Here is a 24476-nt window from a genome sequence, read left to right as displayed (position 1 = left end):
CGAAAGCATAGAAAAAATTACCTAGGCAGTAGTAAGAAAGTGCTACACCGGGAAATATGGGAATAAAATAATTGCGAAACTGTATTTGATTTATTTCAAGTCGCGGAAAATTCATGAAATGTTTTCATTTCAGAAGCGGAAGTAGCAATGCGGTCGAGTAATTCGGTCTCCGTGGATGGGAGTGAAGTTAGTTGAAATATTTCCGTCAGCAAGTGATTATAGGCTGCGCTGGTCACCTCTTTTATTAACTGAACATAGTATGTAGGCACTTACAAGAAAATAAAGCCATCAGTAAAGGAAAGCGAGTGCTATCGCGCGATTTTGACCCTGATTCGAGAGAAAACGATGTGTTCTGTCCTCATTTACCGTCACTTAATATGATTACGATAGTTCGATGCCCTAACTAATGGTTAACGTGAAAATTATTAAAGGTGTATAAGAAAAAATAAGCGTGAAACATTTATCGCTGAAAATGTCATTCCATGTAGGTAATCGCGGCTGCATTAATGGTCTCTAGTTGTCTCGGTACGATTTGCGGAGGTAGTTAGGCCGTCTCGGGGCCGTCTTGTTGGTACGATATATGGAGGTTTTACGAGATAAAGAGGTTCACTATATAGAGGTTTTCCTATATATTTACATGTAAATCTGACGGGACCAGAGGGTTGGTACGAAGTATGGAGGATTACGATGTAAAGAGGTTCACTACATAGAGGTTTTACTGTATTTTAGATTTAGCTATGCATTGTAAATGAAGTTCAACGAGTAATAATTTAACAAGAAATATATTAACATAATTTGATAATATAAAATATTATTCAAACTCCCTACGCATTCATTGACTGGCTGTCATTCACAGATATATCCAATATACTTTTGAATCACCTTGTATCATAATGGGCAAAACACTTTGCAACTTACGACTTGAAAGAATTTGTTTCATACTGTGTATTCCTCATCCTCCTTGGTTCTATTCTTCCTTGTCATATGCTATGAAAATTTTTCTTGTCTGCGAAAATGGTGGAGTATCAAAAAGCATAATCGCTAGCTAAAATGTTCCCGCTGCATAGCAGCCTTAAATGTTTTTATCTGTCTGTTAAGAATGGCATGAGGGCGGGTTTGTGGAGTTGAATAATATGTTCCATCACCGGCCTTCTAACAGTTGCGTAGCTGCATCCAAATTGCATCTCCCTAGATAAGGCAACTAATCTATCTACATAGGATTATCCTCGATCAAATGGCGAATCCTGATGTCCTCGAAATCATGGGTGGCTCGAGGTCTGCCACTCCTTTGCCTGTCTAACAGTGACTCGTCGCCTTCCTTATGTGCCTTACCCAGTAATAAACTGTATTCTGGGACAAATTCAGCAGCCTAGGTATTTTGAGCACTGGTTTGCCGTTCTCTACCTTTGTCTATTATGTGTCCGCGTATGGCTGGACTTAACTGCCAGCTCCTTTGCTATTCCAGAGCTCAGAAGTTCAAGACTGGGTCTGAATTATTGATTATTTATGAGACACATGCTTTCCTTTAGTTTGCAATTCCATTGTTCATGTTTCCCATGTCTTTATCCCATGATTACAGCTTCAAAACTATAGTAGTCTTCAATTTTCTCATACTGGTAATTTGTGACGTGGAGAAGTGGGCAGAGCGTTAGATTGCTGTGATGAAGTCTCAGGTTTTTTTTGCTAATTTTTTTTGCTTACGAAAAGCTATGACTTCTATGCAATGACTGTCATAATTATTATGTAGTACCTTACTCATAGTTTATAAAGAATTTCAATGTGTTTTTATACCAATATGTGAGTACAAGTTAAAGGAAGACCGGTGAAAATTAATATTTAATGTGCCTTTTCATATGCTTTTCTTTTTTCTGCTTTGCCATGGTTTTCAGTTTCACAGTTCGCGTATCCATGGTTATAACTTGGAAATATTTATCTAATCATGCATTAGAGTTCATGTAAATTAACATGGGGACATGATATACACGTTAATTTACTACCTGGAGCCGAGTTCTAATCCCAAGGTGCACAAATTTTTTCAGGAAACATTTTCTCAAGCGAGGAAATGTTTAGATTACTAAAGGGAATAATAGGACTTGTGCTCATTAATTTGCATTTTGAAAAGAAGAATTCAGATTGTTTTACAAAATTTATGCTAGTAACTATGACTAAAAGCAATATAGTCCAGAGACTATATTGCTTTTAATTATTAATTTAAAAAATAATATACGATTGAAATACTTAAAAATGTGCTTGACCTAACGCAATGATGATATGAAAGTGTGTCACTACAATGAGTGGTGAGATTTTTAGGCCCTCAAGGCTTTGCATTCACTACAGGGTATAACATAAACCAGCTTTCCTTTTCAGCCCACCAATTAATTGGACGAATCTGTTCTGAGAGATTAATTGGATTGTTGCATCAATTGATAACCAGAGAACACATTCAATATGAAACCCTATGGAAGTAGTATGTGATGATTATTAAGGCCTTGAGTTACATAACTCAATTAAGACATCATATAATGTTGCAAAAATTAACCAATATCGATGATCACAAAATGTGCATACTCCTTAAAGGTGCAAAGAAGTTTTCAAATCTGACAGCACAACCGAGAATACCGAGGAGGGTGCGAATTCAGTGGATTCTCGTAAATAATTAAGACCTGTATTTAAAAAAAATATATTCATTTTTCTTGTAAAAAGCATGAAATGTGTGTCTCATAGCACCAGTCTTTTGAACTGTACAATAATGCCAAGGCCGGAATTTTATCCGCTCATTACCACTGGCTTTTTTCTGAATCCCTTACCATTTGAATGTAGCCATCCTTAACCCCTCAAGCATGGCAGGCATTTAATTAAATCCCATTCCAGCGGCTGGATGAGATTTAAATGACTTCGCCTTTTTGGCATGCTATCATTCAATAATTTATAACTTTCATAATATACAATCAGTATGGTTGAAGCAATCCAAGCATAGGCCCACTGCACATTTTTCACACAAGTACTCTCTGTCCCATACTAGGCACAAACTGCGCACCTTCTTTGGAGGCTTTGATTTCTTCGTATCTGTAGGAATTGTCTTTATGAAATATACTTCTGTGAGTCTTGGTACTGAATTGTCTGAATTGGTGTGACGGTCATGTCCAAACAGGCCGTATGGAGTTGGATATTTCAAAAATATTACCTCGACCAATTGCAAGCTAAATGATAATAGAGTCAATTTTTTATGTGTGTTTTCCTGTGAACAACATATGAATTTAGTATACAAGAATTGCCATGAGAAAAAATTCCCCTGGACCGGGAATCGAACCACGGACCTTTGGCTTTCCGGGCCACTGCACAGACCACTACGCTATCCAGGTTCTTTAATTCCCATGGCAATTACACCGAGGCTAGGTGTTAGACCCTCGCGGTCCATCAAGGATGGCAACGTGAGGGAGAAAGGACTTCCAAGAAGCCACAATCGGTTGAGAGCTTCAAACCTGCACTAAAGCCGTGCAAAGAATTTTTTCTCATGGCAATTCTTGTATATTTCACCGCCGTTCACGCGGCAGGTTTAGAAATATTACATATGAATTTAGGACTACGGCATTCAATAGTCTCCTAAATAACTTCATGCACCACTTGTAATGGCGTTTTCTTTCCATTAGGTACGAATGCAATAACAGGTCCTTGAAATTCTCTCCACCGATGAATTTATTATAACCTAACACTCAAGCAGTCTTCCAAGTCTCTTTTTTGCCTTTCAATACCATTCCCATTCCGTGGGATCCCCAATTATAATTAAAAATACCACACACAGGAAGTACACCCGATGAGAATTGCAACACACTGCCGGAAAGAACACCACACACCATGAATGACTCTAGTGGACTGAAGCGCGTGGTTTCAAAGCTCCATCAAGAGACGAGAGAATATCTGGAAGGGGCCCTGGTATACGCTGACTGTTTAGAAGGAATCTTATCTTCGTTGAGTACTGTCCACAAAAGAAGAAAAAAATAAATGCAGAGCGAAGCAAATGCCCCCTTAGCTTAGGACTCTTTGGACTAATGTGGTGGACCAAGCACGTTTGGGTCTCAAGGTGATGACACACAAGGAGAAGACGGAGAGAAGGCAGTGAGCTTATGAGGAAGATACCATATCTCAAGCTAAAGTAGCTGACCCTTCTTGACGTCTCACAAGCAGAATAGGCAGCAGTTTTCAAGATAGCACAGTTGAAGGAAGGCATTGATTTTTTTAGACCCAATTCATCAACAGTACAACATCAAGAGGTTCAAAATGGATTTTCATCGAAACATTAAAAAATACCTGAAGGCATAAAGTCACTATGAATATTTTATTTGAAGGAAAAAACATTTCTTCAAAATGTGGAGTAATTAGCATTAATTTAAAATACAATATCTAACTGAGAAAAAATATTAGATATAGAAGTTCAGGAAGCTTACTGGGTACGCATGATGGCGGCATACAAAATTTAAAGAGCGCATACTGGGTACACATGATGGTGTTGAGGAGTTAAAAAGGATAAGACCACAACTGCCCCATTCTTAACTTTTATGTGACTTGATAATTTAAAAAATTATACGATGCTGTTGCAGAGAATTTAAAGTGATTTGAAGTCTTTAGAGAAATACAAAACGAGTGAACGACTTGAAAAAAAAAAATGACCAATTTTTCCACGTCCAGGACTCGATCTCACTATCTCCACCACCTCAGTCACCACACGTTTACTCCATTAGTCTACCACAACTACTTACAGGTGATGTATTATAATACGGACAATACTAATCAACAGTGAAAACCAGGGCAAGTACACAGTAAATGCACACGAAATAATCATTAAATCTGATATAAATCAAAACAGATTGGTCAATTTGCAAGTAACTATGTACTCCCTCTGAGTGCATTTATCTTTGTAGGCAAACGAAATATTTTCGGTGAGTGACCAAGGAAAACAAAAAGAGTAAGGAAAACTAAAATTTCTCGAGGAGCGGAAGTGGCACCACAAACTTTTCCAAAAACTTTTGAAAGTCACTGTACATAGCTCATTATTATAATGTTGGGAGTATCTATATACAGTGCAACCTCGATATAACGACACCCCACGGTACACTAATAAACACTCGCTATAGCGAATTGCCGCTTTACCGGAGATGGAGCAAATAATAGCCAATATACCTGTAGCGAACAGATATACAGGAATAGGAGTGGTGTGGCGACAGATAAACATCTATCCGATAAACGTAAGCATAAATCCAGACGAAAGGCGATGTTTTTTTGCATCACTAAATTTCCTTACTCAAATAACGACTAACTATTCAAACAATTTATAAGCGCCCCACTGAATAAAAATCATGCAAAGCATTGTTTCGTCAATCATTATATTTATCGAACGACAGTTTACCACATAAATTTGAGACTGAGCACTCCATTAACTTCATTTCTAACAGATCGCTAGCAATTACAGAGGTTAAGGAGTCTTGATGAAAGTCTTCCGGCGGTGAAACCCTCGCTATGGTGAGAGCCAACACCGAAAGGGTCTCGTAAAAACGAATTTTTTAACACGCTTATTATAGGGTCAATTGACGGTGCATCGGCTATCTCTCGTTATAGCGGGGGTGTCGCTATAGCCCGTACTCGCTTTAACGAGGTTCCACTGTATCTCAGATTATAGTGTATATCTCAGTTGGGAGTATAGTATCTCAGAAGGAAATATTTTGTTGCTTGTATTGTCTCCCTACCCTTACTGATTAGAAGACTTTAATTTTTAAAAAGTTCTGTTTACAGAGCTAAATGGAGGTACAGTAGATTCCGTTTAATGGGTCCACCGGTTACTTGGGGCAGCCGCTTAATTGGGACAGATCTTGAAGAACAGAACCCAACAGAGGAATATCCCAGCGTATTTTCCGCTTAATTGGGACAGCATGCCGCTTTATTATGCCGCATGAGTTGGCGACAATGACTCTATACTCGCGACGAAATCAAATTTTTTTGTTTTCAGAATTCTATTTTTTTTTATTTTCCTCCTTTGATTTACTCTTATTTTTCACAAGTGTTCCTATCCTTGCCCTATTTTGAAAGCTCTTGTTGTTATACGATCCGCAAGAAGATAGGACTTTTCTTTAATAGGACTTAGTAAAAGACATCCATTCAGCGTCGCCCGAGACTGAAAAATATTTTTAACAAAAATGTTATAATTCTTAAAAATGATGATAAATTAACTAAAATCGCTGATGTATTAATCAAATGAAGAGTTTAATGAACTAATGTTGCATTAAAAACATTGTTTAGCCTTCCTCCTGTTATTTCAACGCTTGTTTATGCCTACAGGATAGTTCGCCTAATTGGGGCAGCCGCTTAATTGGGGCAAAGTGCATAAGTCCCGATATGTCCCAATTAACCGGAATCTACTGTATTAATTTTATATAAATTATCTTTGGTATTTCTTTGTATTCTTATATGAAGTGTGAATAGTTCCAGGGGCTCCTGCTACCATGAGTATTCAGAATGTCACTACCAATAGTGTCTTACTGTCTTGGAGTCCGCCAAAAGTCTATGATGGCATTATTATTCATTACATGATATCTGCTAGCTATGTAAAAACATATGCAACTTTTCCTCTCAACTCTCCAATGGAGTGGAATTACTCAAATACAACATCAAGAGCTGATTTGTTTGGCTTCCATCCTGGGACGCAATATAATATTTCTTTGCAAGCAGTTTCCAGTGAAGGTGTTGGTGCAATGATTTCACAGCTGTTTTGGACTGTTATTGGTGGTGAGTGATGCTTGTATGTTAAGTGTTTAGGTGCGGAATATTCTGTCTCTTGTGTGGTGCTACTCATTTTTTATTGTTTCACTTTTAGATCCTGATGTACCTGAAGCTCCAAAGATAATTAAGACTGATAAAGACAAAATTACTGTAAAGATCAAGCCTATGATGAATAATTTTGGGCCAGTTACATTTTACCGAATAGTTGTTATAGATGCCTCAAGTTTAGTATCCTTTGATGCTAAGAATTTAGAATCCTGGAGCCGAGCTCACTGTGGTGAACAAGTGGGTACTGAAAATTGTGTTGACCAAAATGAAATTCCATACTACATTGCTGCCGACTTAACTCCACTGGTAAATTTTATTTTATTATTCTTACTTTTAGTAGAAATTTTAAATTTCACCCTTCTGATCTTGCAAGTTTTTATATAATTGCTTTCAAGGCAAAGGCGGGTAAACTATGTGATTTATGTATGCAGTTTGCTTTTCCAGTCTGTCTCGTCTTATTTGAATGTGCTCATGCTATGCTTGTTTCTTTAAAAATAGTGCTTTTTGGGCAGTGTTGAACATTGGTTTAGCCTTGTTGCACCTAGAAAGCTTGGAGACAATCCATAAGAGCTCAAAATGCCGGAATACGGTCAGAAATTCATCATGTTAGTCTCATTATTTTTTGAATCCCATGCATGTCCTCCAATTGCCAAACGGTGTTGTTAGACTCCTTTTGGTCCAATAGGTGACTCACATAGCAGTAGGCATCCAGATACGGGGAGCACTGAAGCAGGTAGGCGGAAAAAGGGAGGGATGTAACACATTTTGATTGTTCTAGTGTAATTTGATATTTTCCTTCGAAGCTAGTGATTATGTGATTTCGGAGTGGAGAAAAATGTCGGAGGGATGTGCCAAAGGAGTGAAATCTGCTATGTAGTTGCTATCCTATGCTATGCTCTGACCTTCCCCCAGTGGAGGTTCAATCTCTTCAAAAGATTCAAATTACAGCAGACTCCCGATTATAGTTATCCGGCTGTGGTTTATCCGTGTTTCAGATTTTCTGAGCATGGGTTCACACTCATGCGATATTGGATGCAAAAGGAGCTATATATGTATAATATTTGAGTTACAATACTAAGCTACAATGACAATCGCTTATCTCCTTATCTTGGTTTATGTAACTTTTTCCTTGCATTCAAGGCTATAAGATGCCTTAGTTAATCGCAAAACTATATTTTACATGTCTAAAATCATTTTGTGTGCCCAATATCTTCACTTTTCAGGAATTTTGCAACGGATGATCGTTAAAATGCTAAAGCGCGTGTAGGGTATATAGCCTGCATTCCCAATCGTGACATCACGCTCCCTCACCTTCCCATCACTTCTCCTCCTTGCGATGTTGGCCACAGTGTACCGGCCCAACAACAGCCGGTCTGGTAGTTTAAATGCCTGAAATATGTTTTTGAGATTTTGCTAAACTGGACTTATATCAGATTTGAAACGGAATGGAATGACCTTTCCTGGGAGGATTTCTTTTCTATGCCCGACGTCGATGAAAGAGTTCTGCTGCTCAACTTACACCTTACTCACCATCTAGACGGACACGCTCCCGTCAGAAAAATAAAGATAAAGCGTAGGGGAGATAAGGGAGACTGAGACAAATAGCTCGCACCTGAAAAAACACTGCATAATTATGGTAAAATTGATGAGCACGGAAAAATACGAAAATCCAGTAGGCATTCCTTGGTGGTTGACTTCGACATCGTAACTCCAACAAAATTGCCAAACTCTAGAGGCAGTGACAATTTTTCACATTGGCTCAAGTTCTGTTGAAGATAAAATCGTTTCACTGCGCAGAGTTAGCTGATTGTTACTCAAGGTTCAACCATGTTTTATTAATAACAGGCGAGAAACAAGGTTAGAGTCAAGGTGATCAGCGCGCTGAATAAGCAACTTCTCCTGGCTCCATTTAACGTGCATGAGGCTGTGGATATATGACAACAAATCTGGTGTTACCATCGATTTCAATCGCCTTTGACTTGTATGCATACTCAAAATAAGATACTCCTATTTTGGATGATCTCAGAATCCAATATGTGCAAAATGTGAGGATTTTTTAAGGCTCATTTGGCCCTCATCTACTGAGGCAACACAATACATTAAGTCGGCAAAATACCAGATAACCTTCCATTAAATAGATATTCCGTAGTGAATATAGAATTAAAGATTAAGGATCTTCTACTGTCTCTTTATTTCACTTGTCTATAATGATGCAATGATCAGGATTTTTTTGGGGAATTATGCATATTATATAATTTTAGACTTGTTGTAGTCAGCAACATGTCACTCTTAGACATGGAATAAGTTTTTTTTAATTCACCAAAGCCACTGAAAAATGTGTAAAAATGGAATCAAGTTCATTGTAATATTCTGAGAGGAAATGCTTTTAAGTTAATATGTATAATAATTTTCTTAAAATATAATCCACTCATTGCTTTATTTTACTACCCAATTTTTTGTAGCTCTCTCCTGAAAATTGTTATGAAACCGTCTTAGTGGGATAAGAACATTTAATCAATGAATTATTTTGCCTCATATGGCACTAGTGATGAGGGGGGTGCGGTCTGGAATTCCCCCCACCGAAATATGAAAACTAAATTACTTTGCTTCTTTGTTAGAGGAAACAAAATGTTGAAAGTTCATATATTTACGAAAGATTTCTTTGAAAAATGAAGTTTTTTTCCATTATAAAAAGTGTCAAAATCAGCTCTAAACCTCTATTTTCCAACCTTTTTTTTAATTTTCCCCCACACCCCCCTCGTATTGGACCCCCCAAACGACATTCCTGGCTACTCCACCGTGTGGCACCTTTTAGTGACTTAAAAATATATTTATTAATATAGAGCCATTACAATCATTAAAGGCCCTAAAGCCTGAAAAAAATGGCTGTTCCTCATTTAGTGTTTTTCCGCATTTAGTGTTTTAAATTTTGTCGCCCCTGATAAAAGTTAAATCAGGATTCTACTGTATTTTGTAATAGAATTTCAATTACTGGTTCAGGTAACACATATTTTTTTCCTTTTCATTTCTAGGAAATTCAGGATGAATTTGTTGTCGGTGATGGCCGCACTTATGGTACTTACTACAACTCACCACTGCAAGAAGCTGCTAACATTCGTCTTGCTGTGGGGATTGTTAGTTCCTTGAATGGTGTGACCAAAGTGGCCTATTCGATTCCTTCCTATGCAGTGAATCAGCTGTCATCCTCTTCTTCAGATGATATGACAGGTAGTTATGGATGTCATAGCTTTGTCTTGTTATTACTTGAAAAAATGATTAAGAAAATATTACTTATTATTATTATATTACAGTAAACTCTCGATTATACGAAGCAGGATTTTACGAAGTTTCGATTATACGAAGTGATAGTGCGGTCCCGGGGAAAAGCCTATGGTAAATACATGGTGCTATTTGATTATACGAAGTTTCAATTATACAAAATGTTTTGAAATTACGAACCTCGGCTCGGTCCCCAGGAGCAAATGGCATTCATTTATACGAACTACGGCGAAATATTTGTAAATGAAACTAGTTATGCTGGCGTAAGTAGCTAAAAAAATCAGCGCTTCCGACTGTGGTCCATCAAAAGTGTGAAATCGTAAATGGTAGTGCAATTTTGCAGAGAAAGGGTTTGCCTAAAACCTCACGGAGGGAATTTAAGGGAAGTAGGAGTTCAGTAAAAATATCGTGACTGAAATAATGCCCCTAATTACGTGCCTATTCGTAAACATCGCATTGACAATACTTCATAGTTTAACATGTCAGGAAGGTCGTGCGTGGTATTTCGTACACTCCTACTTAACCCTTTGCACTGCTGTGAATGTACCTGGTACGTTCGTGAGGCAGGCTGCTGTGAACATACTTCGAAGACTACTTGCCTACTTTTCGCCGAAGCACTACGAAGGGTCCCCAATCCGGGACCCTTTCCTCGACGAGCTCACCCTCGCTGGCCCCTCTCCTCGACCCTCCGAGCAGGGGCCTCCCTCCCCAAAAGTGACTGCTCTGACTGCATTTTGAAAATCTATCAATCAATGCCATCATCAAAAATGATTGTTTGCATCGCACTCCTGCCAATCAGGCATTCAAGTACGTCTCTAAACCGTGTTTCTGCGATGAGAAATAACGATTTTGTTTACTTTGCTAAAATGGCCAAGTTAATAAAATTTTATTTTTCATCGCAGAAATACGGTTCAAAGACGTACTTGATTTCCTCCGCTACAATCGCAAATTGCTGGAAATCAGACGGATTCCCTTTGATAGCACATCATGAGGATGTTCTCGAGGTTGGTAATTGATACAACTAGCCTACTAGAAATTCTACTGCTATAATATCACGGCTATGGTTGATTCGTGACGTTATACCTTCAGGAAGCTGCAGCGGATGAAATCGCGGAGGAGATTAGAGGCTTACAAGATGATTTTGAAAATTTCTTGGAAAAAGCAGGAAGAGCACAGCGCGCAACATTAAACGATTATATTGACCTGGACAATGATCTCCAGGCTTACGTCAATGCGACGCCTGCACCTACGTCGGAAGAAGCAGCGGCCGGGACTAGTCATAATAGCAGTGACGACAAAGATGAAAGTGAGGAAGTAATTTCACCTAATAAAAAAGAAGTATACGCTGCCCTCCAAACAATAAGATATTTTTATCTGGCTAACGATTTAGATTCCCATTTTAATTCCCATTTATGCAAGTGAGAGACCATGGTGGAAGCGGCGATGGAGAAGGGCAAAAAGCAAAAAAATAACAGATTTTTTTGGGTAATATCTTTTCGTGTATATATTAGCCTTCCTGAATAAACAACTTAAATATCTTAAGTATTGGGCTCTATTTACTACCGATTTATTTTCTGGCTACTCGTAATGAAGACTCATGTCTAACTCTAATCATGAACTTTCTTCTTGCGCGCCTCCCCGTTCTCCCATGCCGAGAAATCTATCTTTCTTTCCAGAGTCTTTGTTTACTCCCTCCTGTGGCCTTATGCCGATCTTGCTGACACCCACCTTACGCATCCCAAAACCCTCCTTTCCCAGCACTTCCCATTCACTCCCTCCCTAAGGTGACGGTGCGTCGTAAAAAAATACAGCCCCCAAATGTAGACTGAGGCAGAGCTGAAGGCCCTTTCCCCACCCTTCCTTCTCCTTCCCACTTCACCACTCGTTATGCTGACCACACTTCTTACCTCAGACAATCCCCATCCCACTCTTATTCACCCCACCCACTGGAAACGTTCTCCAAACTGTGGAGAAAGGCATGGTTCATCTTTACCGGAAACTGTGGTTAGTTTTTAACTGGAGAGAGGCTGAAGAATTAGCTTCCACTATCGGGGAAATGGTGCCGTGCTTATAATTCTCTCTCTTCTTCTCTGCTGACTTTTCAATTGAAATTATTTTCTTTGCTCTTTCCACACTATATTTATTTACGATTATGGCGGGACTATTTTTTAGTGCTAAAACTAAGAACATCTTTTCTCTATGCCAATGATCCGTTGCATAACTTTCAATACGACGGAGGAAGGGACACGAAAACTAAATGAGGTGAAGGTACAGGTTTTTGCGTGTCATTTTTGGGAATTCACGCAAGTGAACCAATACTTCACACACGTTGAGAAATGATGAAACGTCTCTTGTAGGAATACAATCAATGTGGATAATAACGTTTCTCTTTATTTCTCCGATAATGGGAGATGTTTCTCCTGTCGTTTTCCGGTTGGAACCTTGCTCCTGTCGGCATAAAAGAAGAGAGACATACTATATGAGCATAGCACCTCACACCCGGTATGAAGAATATGGTCCTGATGAAGATTAAAGTCTTTCATAGAAACGTCTGCAAAGATCATGGAGCACAGTAGCCGGACAGAGAACTCAAACAGAATTTACTTCAAATATTCGCCAGAAGATATCCTACGTAATTTATGATCGTGACTGAATCTCAATGAAAACAACTAATTGAAAAGATAGCACATTCAGCTGAAAATACGGAGTAACTCGAAATATTAACTTACAAAGGTTATTTTGGAAACGGGTTAAGGCCCTCGTTATTCTTTTTTTCATCGTCACTGAGCGATAGAGGGTGACATAAATGGCGGTCAGGCCCTTACAGTATGGTTAGGCCGGCTGCCGCTAATATTTCCGTGGGTCCTGGAAACAAATATCTATCTTACGCTTACTTAATAGTTTCTATTTGCTCTTGACCACAAATTCATAACATTAAATTCTTATAATAAACTTTGCAATTCATTATTTGATAACGTTTTCTAAACTGGTCAGGAATTTCTTAAGCGATCGTTGATATTGAAGTATGTACAAGAAATGGGAAATTTATGGTGGTATTTTTATTTTATTTTTTATTTTATTATCAAACCACGGGATACAGCTCTCATTGGCCATTTTACACCGGGGAGTTCAACAAATGTAACAAGTAAACGTACACAAACGACCATGCCCTGGACCGGGGAAACCTACCCAGGCGGGACTCGAACCTGCGACCTCTTGTTTGGCAGGCGAGAACGTTACCCCGCCGCCACCGAGGATCTTTCACAGCATAAATCGATAACAAAAAGCCTTTTCTAAGAATTCTACGGTGAATAACCACCGAAAACATTTAAATAAGGCCACTAAAGACGAAAAATAGTGGAAGAAACAAAAGCGAACATTTTTTCGTGACTTATGAAAAAGGTTTGAAATTACGAAACTCGATTTTACGAAGTGCCAATTTCCCGGTCCCACTGACTTCGTATAATCGAGAGTTTACTGTATATGAACATAGCACCTCACACCCTGTATGAAGAATATGGTCCTGATGAAGATTAAAGTCTTTCATAGAAACGTCTGCAAAGATGATGGAGCACAGTAGCCGGACAGAGAACTCAAACAGAATTTACTTCAAATATTTGCCAGAAGATAATCATATCCTACGTATTTTATGATCGTAATGGAATCTCAATGAAAATAACTCATTGAAAAGATAGCACATTCAGCTGAAAATACGGAGTAACTCGAAATATTAACTTACGAAGGTTATTTTGGAAACGGGTTAAGGCCCTCGTTTTCCTTTTTTTTTCTCGTCACTGGGTGATAGGGGGCGACATGTTGGTTAGGCCCTTAGAGTATGGTTTGGCTGGCTGGCTCTAAAATTCTGTGGGTGTTGGTAACAAATATGCATCTTACGCATACTTAATAGTTGCTATTCGCTCCTAACCACAAATTTATAACATTAAATTCTTATAATAAACTTTGCAATTCATTATTTCATGACGTTTTCTAAACTGGTCGGGAATTTCTTAAGCGATCGTTGATATTGAAGTATTTACAAGAAATGGGAATTTTATGGTGGTATAGTTATTTAATGATCTTTCATAGCATAAATCGATAACAAAAAAGCCTTTTCTAAGAATTCTACCGTGAATAACCACATAAAACATTAAATAAGGCCACTAAAGACAAAAAAGGGTGGAGGAAACAAAAGGGAACATTTTTCCGTGACTTATGAAAAAGGTTTGAAATAACGATACTCGATTTTACGAAGTGCCAATTTTCCGGTCCCACTGACTTCGTAAAATCGAGAGTTTACTGTACTATGTTTTAGTAAAGGATTCTTTTATCTATTTGTTTGAATTTTGCTTAAAGTTTGTTGTGATTTTGAATGTACTCCTGTTTTATATTTTTTATCGTTATATTGCTGTCCTCAGAAGAATCTGATTCAGGAGTCGTCGTGGGCCTCTCCATTGCAATTGGAATATTTGGGCTCTTTCTGCTACTGTCCATTGTTGGGTACTTTTTGTTGAGACGCAAGCTTGAGAGGAGGAGGGGAACAGCATCAGAACATCAAGAGCTCTCGCTTCATGGGCCAATGGCTGAGGTGGTGAGTGGATTGAATTTTAATACAACACACTCTCGATTATCCGGCTGCGGTTTATCCGGGTTGCGGATTAGCTCACGGTCCTTCGAAGTTTTCTGCAATCTTTTTACAAAAAATATAATCGGACGCAAAAGCACGAATATATTTGCATTTTATAGGTTCCCTTTCTTAAAGCGGAATTATTTTATTGACTACCTGAAAAGTAATGTTTCCATTTTACTTGGACGTCTTCTCTAGCATTGTAGATGATGATCAGTGGTGGGAAAAAACTCTTGATTAAAATTGGAAGATTCTTCAATGGTTAATCATTGGTAAATTCAGAGAAATGTTACTTACGATCTTTAATTGTATATTTCACATAGCAAATGTGCAATTATTGCCGTGGCCTCGCATACGGTTGAATAAGGCCCAAGGGCATCTGAGATTTTGGTGCACTTGGGCATGTTAAATGCCGTTACTACTCAAGGCCAAGGTCCTGGTTTCCTATAGCCGCTACTGCGCGATGGCATCACTGCATGCGTGATGCCTTCCCATTGGCATTCCCGTGCTCCTCTTTTGAAAGTGTTGCGGTGAGGTATGGGGCTCACTGATTATGGATCCGCATTCTGCAGCAGTTGCATCTCAATTTGTGGCAATTTGTGCAAGACTGGAGTGGACTGTACATATGTATCAGGAATATGTTGGTTTTATTCTTTGGATCTTTGCATTGGGATTGGTGAAAATACTTAAACTGAAAATAGAAGGCTTGGATGAATTATGTGGCGTTGCTAAATAAATGAATTTTCAAGTTCTTACAATCTCTTTTCTTTTACTCTTCGTATTTGCCTGAAAATTATTATTTTGGGTTAATTTTCTTTGAAACCAAATAAGCATATTTCGTTAACAACCAGTGATAATGATGATAGTGATAATAATAATTTATAGCAATTTTGACTGTAATTGATGAAGCTTGAAAGTACAGTTGAATTCAAAAGTATTCCAACGAGCAGTGCCACGTTCATTGCAGTTTAGAAATTTAGTTGGTATTTTCTATTTGAGAATCCAGACAAGCAATACGCCAACCATTGGCCAAATTCCGAAGTAGAGCAATAAGGATACCTAGCAGTTCCCTAAGGAAACAACGCAGAATGTAAAGCTATCATAACATCATCAGAAATATATTTTATGCATTGACATTCATGTAAAATGCCTTTTAGTTGCCATTCATTGCTACAATTCATTATTTAGTAGCACAGTGGTTTGTTTGTTAAACACATTCAGCACGGAGCACGTCAATTGTCAATTGCCAAGCCGAGATATGTCAATTGACGTGCTCTGCCGGTCGGACCTTTCTCCACCTCCGTACGTGACCAATATCCACTTCCGAGTCTTCCGATTAAGTGCATGGCCTTCAGCAAGCCTTCCTCTTTCGACCCGTGTGCGCCGTTTGTGAATAGCAGTATTTGAACGGAAGATATGGCATGAAAACCTCTCTCCATTTTTCTTTCTTATTTTTTCGGCCGATTCTGACGACGTTCGGGAAAATCCGGCCCGCTTTGAATGTGTTAATGCAGTTGGGGTAGCCAATGTATTGCACTTTTTCTTTTCTAGCATACTATGAATGATGTTTTTTATCAGAATCACACATTTATGATCAATAGATACCTTTAATAATCACTGTAAGATAGTAGAGGATATTTCAGCTAAAATTTATTAATTCCTTCTTCTTCTGGTCTTCTGATGCCACTAAACCAAACTGAATTTTAACATGCAGTGGCATTATCTGCAGTGATATTATGGCAGATCTTTTATACACTTTACTTTCATTATTTCTCATCAAAAGGCTACAGCATTTTGTTAGAAAATATACTTCGACAGATCTTACAATTTATGAGAGAAAGTAAATTGAAGCTTTGGAGGAGTAATTATTATCCAGCACGAGCTGCACAGTTCATGTGGTATAAAACATTGCATATGTCCCTTATAAATTTCCCTTTGATCATGTAGTAGTAAAAAATACTGAGGGAGATAGGAATGTTGTTCAATTTCCATCCTACTGGTTCTGTAGAAAATACCAAACTCCATTTCTGAACTGTGGTGGAAGTAGCTCAATTCATTGCAATACTTTTGAATTCAATGGTACCATTTGATCGGGATTGATTGAGTGACGGTGTTTCGAACTATCCCTCCTTTGAATAATGTTTTTCACAAAATTATAAACGAAGAGAAGAAACATACACAGGTAGGACAATTTGTGCCCGGGTGTTGCTAGCCTTATAATTTTTTTTAAGTTCTACATCAACATCTACATAATACCCCACAAGGCGCCTAAAAGGTGTGTGGCAGGGGGTGCTGGGGCACCAGCCATTTACAAATAAAAAGGTAGTGGTCTAAGGAAATTACGGCTAGCATTTATTGAAATCCTTTATGGTTAGGGGGAAAAACAAATTCGAATATATATCTATTCGGCAAACCATCTCTCTTAATTTATCACTTCTGTCGGGCCTGGAAATATAGTGAGGCTCCAATATATGTTCTCCGTGTCGCTCTTAAAGATATCAAAGTTAATTGATGCTGTTGATCCACTTCGTAATGAGAATAGGCTGACATAAGTCTTATGTTGTTTTGCTAATTTTCTTATTAACATGATAAAAATCATTTCTATCTTTTGAAATATAAGAAACAGAAAACTCAATTAAGAACCAGGACCAGTAATTGATGCCAGGAACAGTACCAACATATCCTTTCTTCAAATATTAAAGGTTGTTATGTGTGTAGTTAGTGAACTTTTCAGGTAAGTAGACTTTTATATCTTCCTCTTTTCTGATTAATAGATTTTTTTAATGGTGAAGGTAGCAAAGTATTTTACTGTGATGATTTTACTGATTTATCTGAAAGGAAAATGACGATATAACTTGCTTAGTTGCAATTACTGAAAGCAAAAACATGTGAGGGATGCACTACTGTATTCTTATGAATTTAATGTGTGTAATTTCATCAAACACTTGTTTGTCCGAACAATTTTTTGTTTTCAAATTTGTACTCATTGGTCTTGATTCTTCTTTTCACTCTTGACAAATACACAGGTTAATTATTAAATTGCTTTTGGCTCTCGTCTTCTCTAATTTAAGGAGGAGGAGATGAATAGGTCTTTATTTTTAGTATAAAGGATGATATTAAGGCGTAGATATCTGATGAATGACTTCTTTATCTTCAGGAATCCAGTGGCTACATTCATGATGCCTACATTGCAGAAGATGAAGGCCCTATTAACCATTATGATAATTTGAAAAAAAGAGTTTGGAACATTCCTAAAAATTTTCTTGAGATAAGATCAGAAGTGATAGGCCAGGGAAAGTATGGTTCAGTTGTGAAGGGAACAGTACGCCAGCGGGGGACACCCATTCCAGTCACCATACACTATGTAATGGGTGAGTAAATACCAAGCAGTAAAGGAATTTTGAGGTGGTGCTGCATTGGGGTGGGCCAAACCAGGTGGTGCTATGCAAAATGGCTAACCATCCACAACTTAGCCCATTACTTATGGTCAGAGAAAACCTATCGGTGTGTAATTTGGAACAAAATGCATGCTTTCTGTGTGTTACACCGACCCCACCCCCTGGTACCACTCAGTTTTGCAGTTAAAATTGAAAAAAAATTTATGAGTACCATTTTGGTGGTGCTCCCAGATGTCTTTGTCTGACATTAGTCTCATGTCTAATGCTCAAATTGTGAAAGTCCAGAGATTAGCAGCCACGAGTCCCAACAGTGGCACATGCTTGAGGCATTACTGGGAGTGCCTGAAAATGAAGGGCCTATAATTAACCCGTTGCCTGTATCTGACGTAATATTTCGCGACATAGAATTGCAGACGCTCTGTTTTTGACGTAATATTTTGTTCTGGTGCAGTCTTTCCTATTCGTCGTGTTTTTGACGTTTTATTTCGTTCTCTATGCCGTGACTGCATGCTACTGCCATCTATAGGGTCTCTCTTGTACTATCAGCTCATAGTTCAGTCGGTTTAGGACATACTGATACTATTTCCGTTCCTTAAGTGAACAGAAGAATACCGTATTTACTTTTTCATCAGTTCTGAAAGCATGGCTGGCCCTAGTAAACGTAAACTGTGTAAGGAGTCAATACTTTCGTTATTAGATGAAGAAAGTGATGAGCAATAGATCATTCCGAAAATGATTCTGAGAGTGATACCTCAGTCAATAATTCAGAATGTTCGGAAGTTGACGCCTTTGAAGAAGCTCTCCAGGATCAAGGAGAACAGCCAATATTTCGAAATCCAAAGGACTTACAGTGGAGTGATCGTGTATCGTGTATTTCAAAATACCAGTTTTCAGGAAAACCTGGAGTGAACGTACAGGTGAAAGATGCGAAGGACTCTCTCGAGTTGTTCAAGTTATTTTTCGATGAGCAGCTGGTGGAAATGATTGCAACTGAAACAAACAGGTATGCTGAACAACAACTCTCCAATAAAATATTATTGAAATATTCAAGATTGCGTAAATGGAGAAACACATCTTCAGCTGAAATCAGGATTTTGTTAGCCTATTTCCTAATGATGGGCATTATTTGGAAACCTGAAATGAGTTCTTATTATACTCGTAAATCTTTATTTGAAACCCCATCTTTTCGAAACATTATGTCTTATAATAGGTTAGTATTGTTGTTGAAGTTTTTGCATTTTGTGGATAATTTGAATGTTCCTCCAGGTCTAAACAAAAAATTTTTCAAAATACAACCGGTGTTTGAATATGTGAATCAAAAGTTCAGTGAAGTGTACACCCCAAATCAAAATTTGGCTATAGATGAAAGTCTGATGTTGTGGAAAGGAAATTTAGGTTTTGTGTAGAGATGGGTCGAATAGCAGATTTCTCGAATTCGAATATCGAATTCGAATATTAAATCATAGCTCGAATATTCGAATACCTCGAATTTCGAATACCTCGAATACTAAATGATGAATGCTGGAATGTTTGACTCGGTTGCCTATGCAGCAGGCAACACAAGATTTAGGGGAGTAATTTTGATTTCCTTAAAATGATTCGAACAGGAATTTAGCTGATTAATGAATAATTTAGTTTTATGGAAACAATTGGGCATATAATTAATTCAACTAACATCGCTTTACCCCCACTCCTGCTGCCAAGTGCTAGCTGACAATCTGAGGTATTTTGCAAAATACAAGCACTTTTCCACCGGATTATCTTCAATTATTTTCAGTCCATCTTTGGGAGTTCTCACGAGATAAGAAGATGAATTGGAATTGCTATCAGGGAGAAACCAAATATTCTGAGAAAATATCCTTTTGTCTGTGACTGTAACAATAAAGATTTATAGCACCACTCATAAATTGTAACTTTATATATGTTTTCGGAAAAAAATACCGCATCAACTTCCGAGAAGCTCTGCTGCTCATATCAAGTTTCGCCAGAATGCTAAGTCTCCGTCGTGTTTTGACATTTATTTCTTTGCGTAAAATGCTTAAATAAACTCAGAAATACGTCGTGTTTGGTCTTATTCTTTTTGAAATTACGAGCACATTACTAATATTTCAATTCAATAAAGGTGTAACATCAATTGACGAAAGTCATTCTTAGACACCCTTTGTGCTAATAGATGACTCATGCAGCGGTTGACCTCCACAGAAATGGGGAACTTCGAAGCTGGTAGGAAAAAAAAGGTCAGTGGGGGAGGAAAGGGAGGGCCCGAAACACGTTTCTATTGTTCTCGCGTATTTTTTCGAAGCTAAGGTCTTCTTAATATGATCCCTGCGCGAGCTGTGACCTTTTTTTTATTTTGAAGAAGAGGAAAGCCTCAGAGGGGGGGCTAGTGCTGAATGGAGAGGGATACCGGACCTTGGGAAATGCGCTAATGTAAGTATCCCACGGTACTCACACAGCAGTTGACCTCCAGAAATGGGGAACTTCGAAGCAGGTAGCCAGAAAAAGGTCAGTGGGTGAGAAAAGGGGGAAGGGCGTGAAACACGTTTTTATTGTTCTCGTAACTCGATATTTTTTTCGAAGCAGGGGTCTTCGTAATGCGATCCCTGCGCGAGCTGGGACCTTTTGTTTGATTTCGGAGAAGAGGAAAGCGTCTGAGTGGTTGAGGCGAGTACTGAATGGAGGGGGAAAGAGGATCGTGGGAAATGCCCTGAGGTTGCTATCCCACGGCACTGAGTTTCTCCTGGTGGGGGGAATCGAGGATTTTCGGATTTTTTCACCCGACTATTTTCGGTTCCCCTCGTCGAACACTTTTCACCGCTAAAATCCACGAATTTGATGCAATTCGTCAGCTTGCGTAAAACGGCGCTGCGAGCACTAAATGACTACAGTTCTCTACATTTTTCCGAGTCACTACCAACGACGTGCGTGCGACAGTGTATGACGCGAAATTCAAAGTATTCGAGGTATTCGAGGCGGTACTTTTCGCATAACTATTCGAAATCTCGAATATCGAATACTTTCTAGTATTCGAGGTATTCGAGTATTCGCGGATACTATTCGCACATCTCTAGTTTTGTGCTGTTCATTAGAATCAAAAGGGCTAGGTTTGGCATAAAAACCTATGTCCTCTCTGAATCAGACTCGGGGTATATTTGGAATATGACTGTATACTGCGGAAAGGACACTGACTTGGTAGCTAGAGAAAATGTAGGGCATGCAACAAATGTCGTGATGACAGTTGCTGAAAAGCTACCGTATAAGCGCGTGTAAGAGGCGCACCTTTTTTCCCAAACATTGCAGCCAAAAATGGGGGTGCGCCTCTTACACAAACTTCTTATCTTCCCCCCCTCCCCTTCACCGGTTGCAAGTTCAAGGGGAACTGAGTGGCCTTGGTTTTCAGCCTGAGTAAGTCATCTGAAACCCTGGGTCAAAATCAAGCGTCAGGCAGGGGAGTTTCTCCCTTACTGACGTATTTTTAAAATGCTCCTGTTTGAATTTCTTGCAAGCATCGCGCCGTCACGTCGGTACCCCAGAGGTGAACAATGAAAAGATCGCGCGGGGTGATTCGCTCCGGAGCGCGCGCTAAATTTATTGCCACGAGTGGGCATCCCGCGACATTTATACTGCATATAGTAATATTGGTGTCACAACCAGCGGTTGAAAAAATTCGAACGAGTGTGCTCATTGTTGGACTTAATGGTGGATAGAAGAAATCGGAAATGCTTATAAGTGAAGAGCGCTGAAGGAGAGGTCGAGGGGAAGAGGGCTCCCTCCCCTCCGTATTTAAAGCTACCAGCGAAGGAGCAAGGGAAGAACACGTCCGATCTTGCATGTGACGTCGTTGCCTTTAAAGCGAAGGGGCGAAGGCGCAGCAATGTTATATACGCAGTTTGCGTTGCCTGAGTTTCCAGTCCGTCTCGTCTTGTTTGAATGCGCTTATGCTACGCTTGTTTCTTCCGAAATTGTGCTGTTTGGACTATGTTGAATATTAGTAGCCTTATTTCAGCTATAAATCTTTGTGTCAATCAATTAGAGCTCAAAAAACTTAAATGCTGTAAGATATACGTCGCGTTAGGTCTAATTCTTTTTAGAACCTCGTGCGTGTCATACAATTACTGAAAGATATCGAGATATCTTCGAGCTCAGAAGGTGACGCACGTAGCATTTGACCTCCAGAAACTCGGGGAATTGAACCTGGTAGACCGAAAAAGGTCAGTTGGTGGAATGGGGTAGGGATGAAACACGTTTCCATTGTTCCCCTGTAACTTGATATTTTCCTGTGGAGTCTCGGAAAGGAAAAAAACGGCAGAGGCATTAGCTGATGGAGAGCCGAGTGTAGTTCCGTTAGGCCCCTTGCACACAGCGATTTTGGACAGCCGGTAAAATATTGGCCGATATTTTACCGGCGAAGCGATGCTTGCACACACGCCGGATTTTTACCGGTCAAACGATTCGTTGCTAAGTTTTTGAGCCGGTGTCGGCGATCCACAGTGACAATAGCCGGCAGCTAACCGGCATTTTGCCGGTGCCGGCGTGTGGTCGGTACGTGTGCAAGCTCCAATGCTCTCCCATTGTTCACTATTGGAATGTGGACGGCCGATATTTTACTGGCCGTCCAAAATCGGTGCGTGTGCAAGGGGCCTTAAATCTACGACGTGGTTATTATCCTACGGCGCTGAGATTGCCCCGATTGTTGTTCAATCTCTTGGGAAAGCTCATGCCATTTGCCTGTCGTGTTTTGCCTTAAAATTTTCCACGGCTGCAATTCTATTGCAATACTCCTGTGAGAGCTTTTAAACAAAATTGTTCGTGAGTAGGACAAGCAACGTAGAGCGATGGCGTATGCAAAGAGAGGATCGGAACTCTTTCTACTCCCTCTTATGCCGCCACAGTTATCAAAATTTCCTCTTTCAAATAGTACTGAAAGAGGACATTTCGATAACTGTCGAAATTCCAGGCGTACGTCTGCAACACCGCACGATAGGATAAAAAAATGTCGCAAAATTTTTTTATAGCTTCGATCCTCAAAATAGGGGTGTGCCTCTTACACAAGCTTATACGGTATTAGGAAAAGGGTTCTCCATATATATGGACAACTTTTATTCAAGCCCAGAACTTTTCCTATTGTTGAAGGAAAAACAAACAGACTGTTGCGGAACCGTCCGCAAAAATAGAATAGGTCTTCCAAAAGATGTTGTGGGGAGGAAGTTGAAGAAAGGAGAGATGGAGGTCAGATATGCTGATGATTCCCTGATGGTCATGAAATGGAAAGATAGAAGGGATGTTATGATGCTCAGCACATTTCACAAAGGGGATGAATCAGTAAATGTAGTAAGGAGAGGAAAAGAGGTGGTAATTCCAAAATCAATCGATGATTATAACAAAAACATGGGGGGAGTGGACAAATATTAGAAAGGAGTCCCGATACCATTGCAAAGATTGTAATGTAGGGTTGTGTGCCGCACCTTGCTTCAAGGTATACCATACACAAAAAAACTATTAAAACTATATAACGATCAATTTGACTAATTGTAAAAATTTTCTAAATATCCTTTTTTGTCTGATTAAAAAATTCTAATAAATAAAGGAGTTGTACTGCTTTTCCTGCAACTTGACTTTCAGCCATTTAACAGTAAAATTCGGTTATAACGCGGGTCTAGGGGGACATAGTTTACACCCGCGTTATCGGACAACCGCGTTATAACGGGAAATACGTGGGAAGCAATAAAAAAAACCCTTAAAGGTAATTTTTATGGCCAATTTATTTGCGTAATACATTATTAAAATATTTATTTTATGATTTAGACGCTCTACTTTAACGGGAGTTACTAAAATACTCGGATATTTTCTTTTGCCGCGATAGTTGATGGCTTTTCTTTGTCACGTAATTTTTTATGCTTTGCAAGTGCAACAGATGAATACTATCGCAATCACTTTGTCCCTCCAACCAATTCATCAATTCACTATTATTATGTAATAAATGGCCAATTTTTGGCATCTCGACCTCACATTCGTCTTCTTCATTCTCGCTCTCATCTTCCGATGATGCAGCTGTTTTTGCGCGGCTCTGGACTGCAGCCACAATTTCTTCGTCACTCTTATAAGCAGATACAGGAGTTTCCTCGTCTTCGCGAACCCAGGCCTCGAGATCACTCACAAATAGTTTATTAGAAAGAACATCTGAAGCTTCACGTGCGTCCTCTTCCGTGAAACCCAAAAACTCGTCTTCGTCTTCCATGGTATCGCCCGCTGTATACTCGCACTTTGACCAGCAATTTAGGATTGTAGCTGAAGTTATTTTTAGAGATGTGCGAATAGTATCCGCGAATACTCGAATACCTCGAATAATAGAAAGT

General features: G+C 39.1%; 1 protein-coding gene across 4 annotated transcripts in view; it reads left to right on the top strand.

Moving 5' to 3' along the window:
• The window catches only part of LOC124171875 (putative tyrosine-protein kinase Wsck), a 170413-nt gene that overhangs the window by 48527 nt on the left and 97410 nt on the right, over positions 1–24476 (top strand). For 3 of the 4 annotated variants that reach the window (XM_046551258.1, XM_046551256.1, XM_046551254.1), the window contains exons 5-9: positions 6475–6777; positions 6866–7125; positions 9852–10047; positions 14514–14686; positions 17880–18093. In XM_046551258.1, the coding sequence (XP_046407214.1) occupies positions 6475–6777; positions 6866–7125; positions 9852–10047; positions 14514–14686; positions 17880–18093 (1146 nt within the window). The remainder of the gene's footprint in view (positions 1–6474; positions 6778–6865; positions 7126–9851; positions 10048–14513; positions 14687–17879; positions 18094–24476) is intronic. The other variant, XM_046551255.1, reaches the window with a different exon arrangement.

The sequence above is a fragment of the Ischnura elegans genome, chromosome X (assembly GCF_921293095.1).
Source record: "Ischnura elegans chromosome X, ioIscEleg1.1, whole genome shotgun sequence".
Classification (NCBI taxonomy): Eukaryota; Metazoa; Arthropoda; class Insecta; order Odonata; family Coenagrionidae; genus Ischnura; species Ischnura elegans.
The sequence above is the reverse complement of the archived record's forward strand: the minus strand, read 5'-3'. Positions and strand labels throughout refer to the sequence as shown.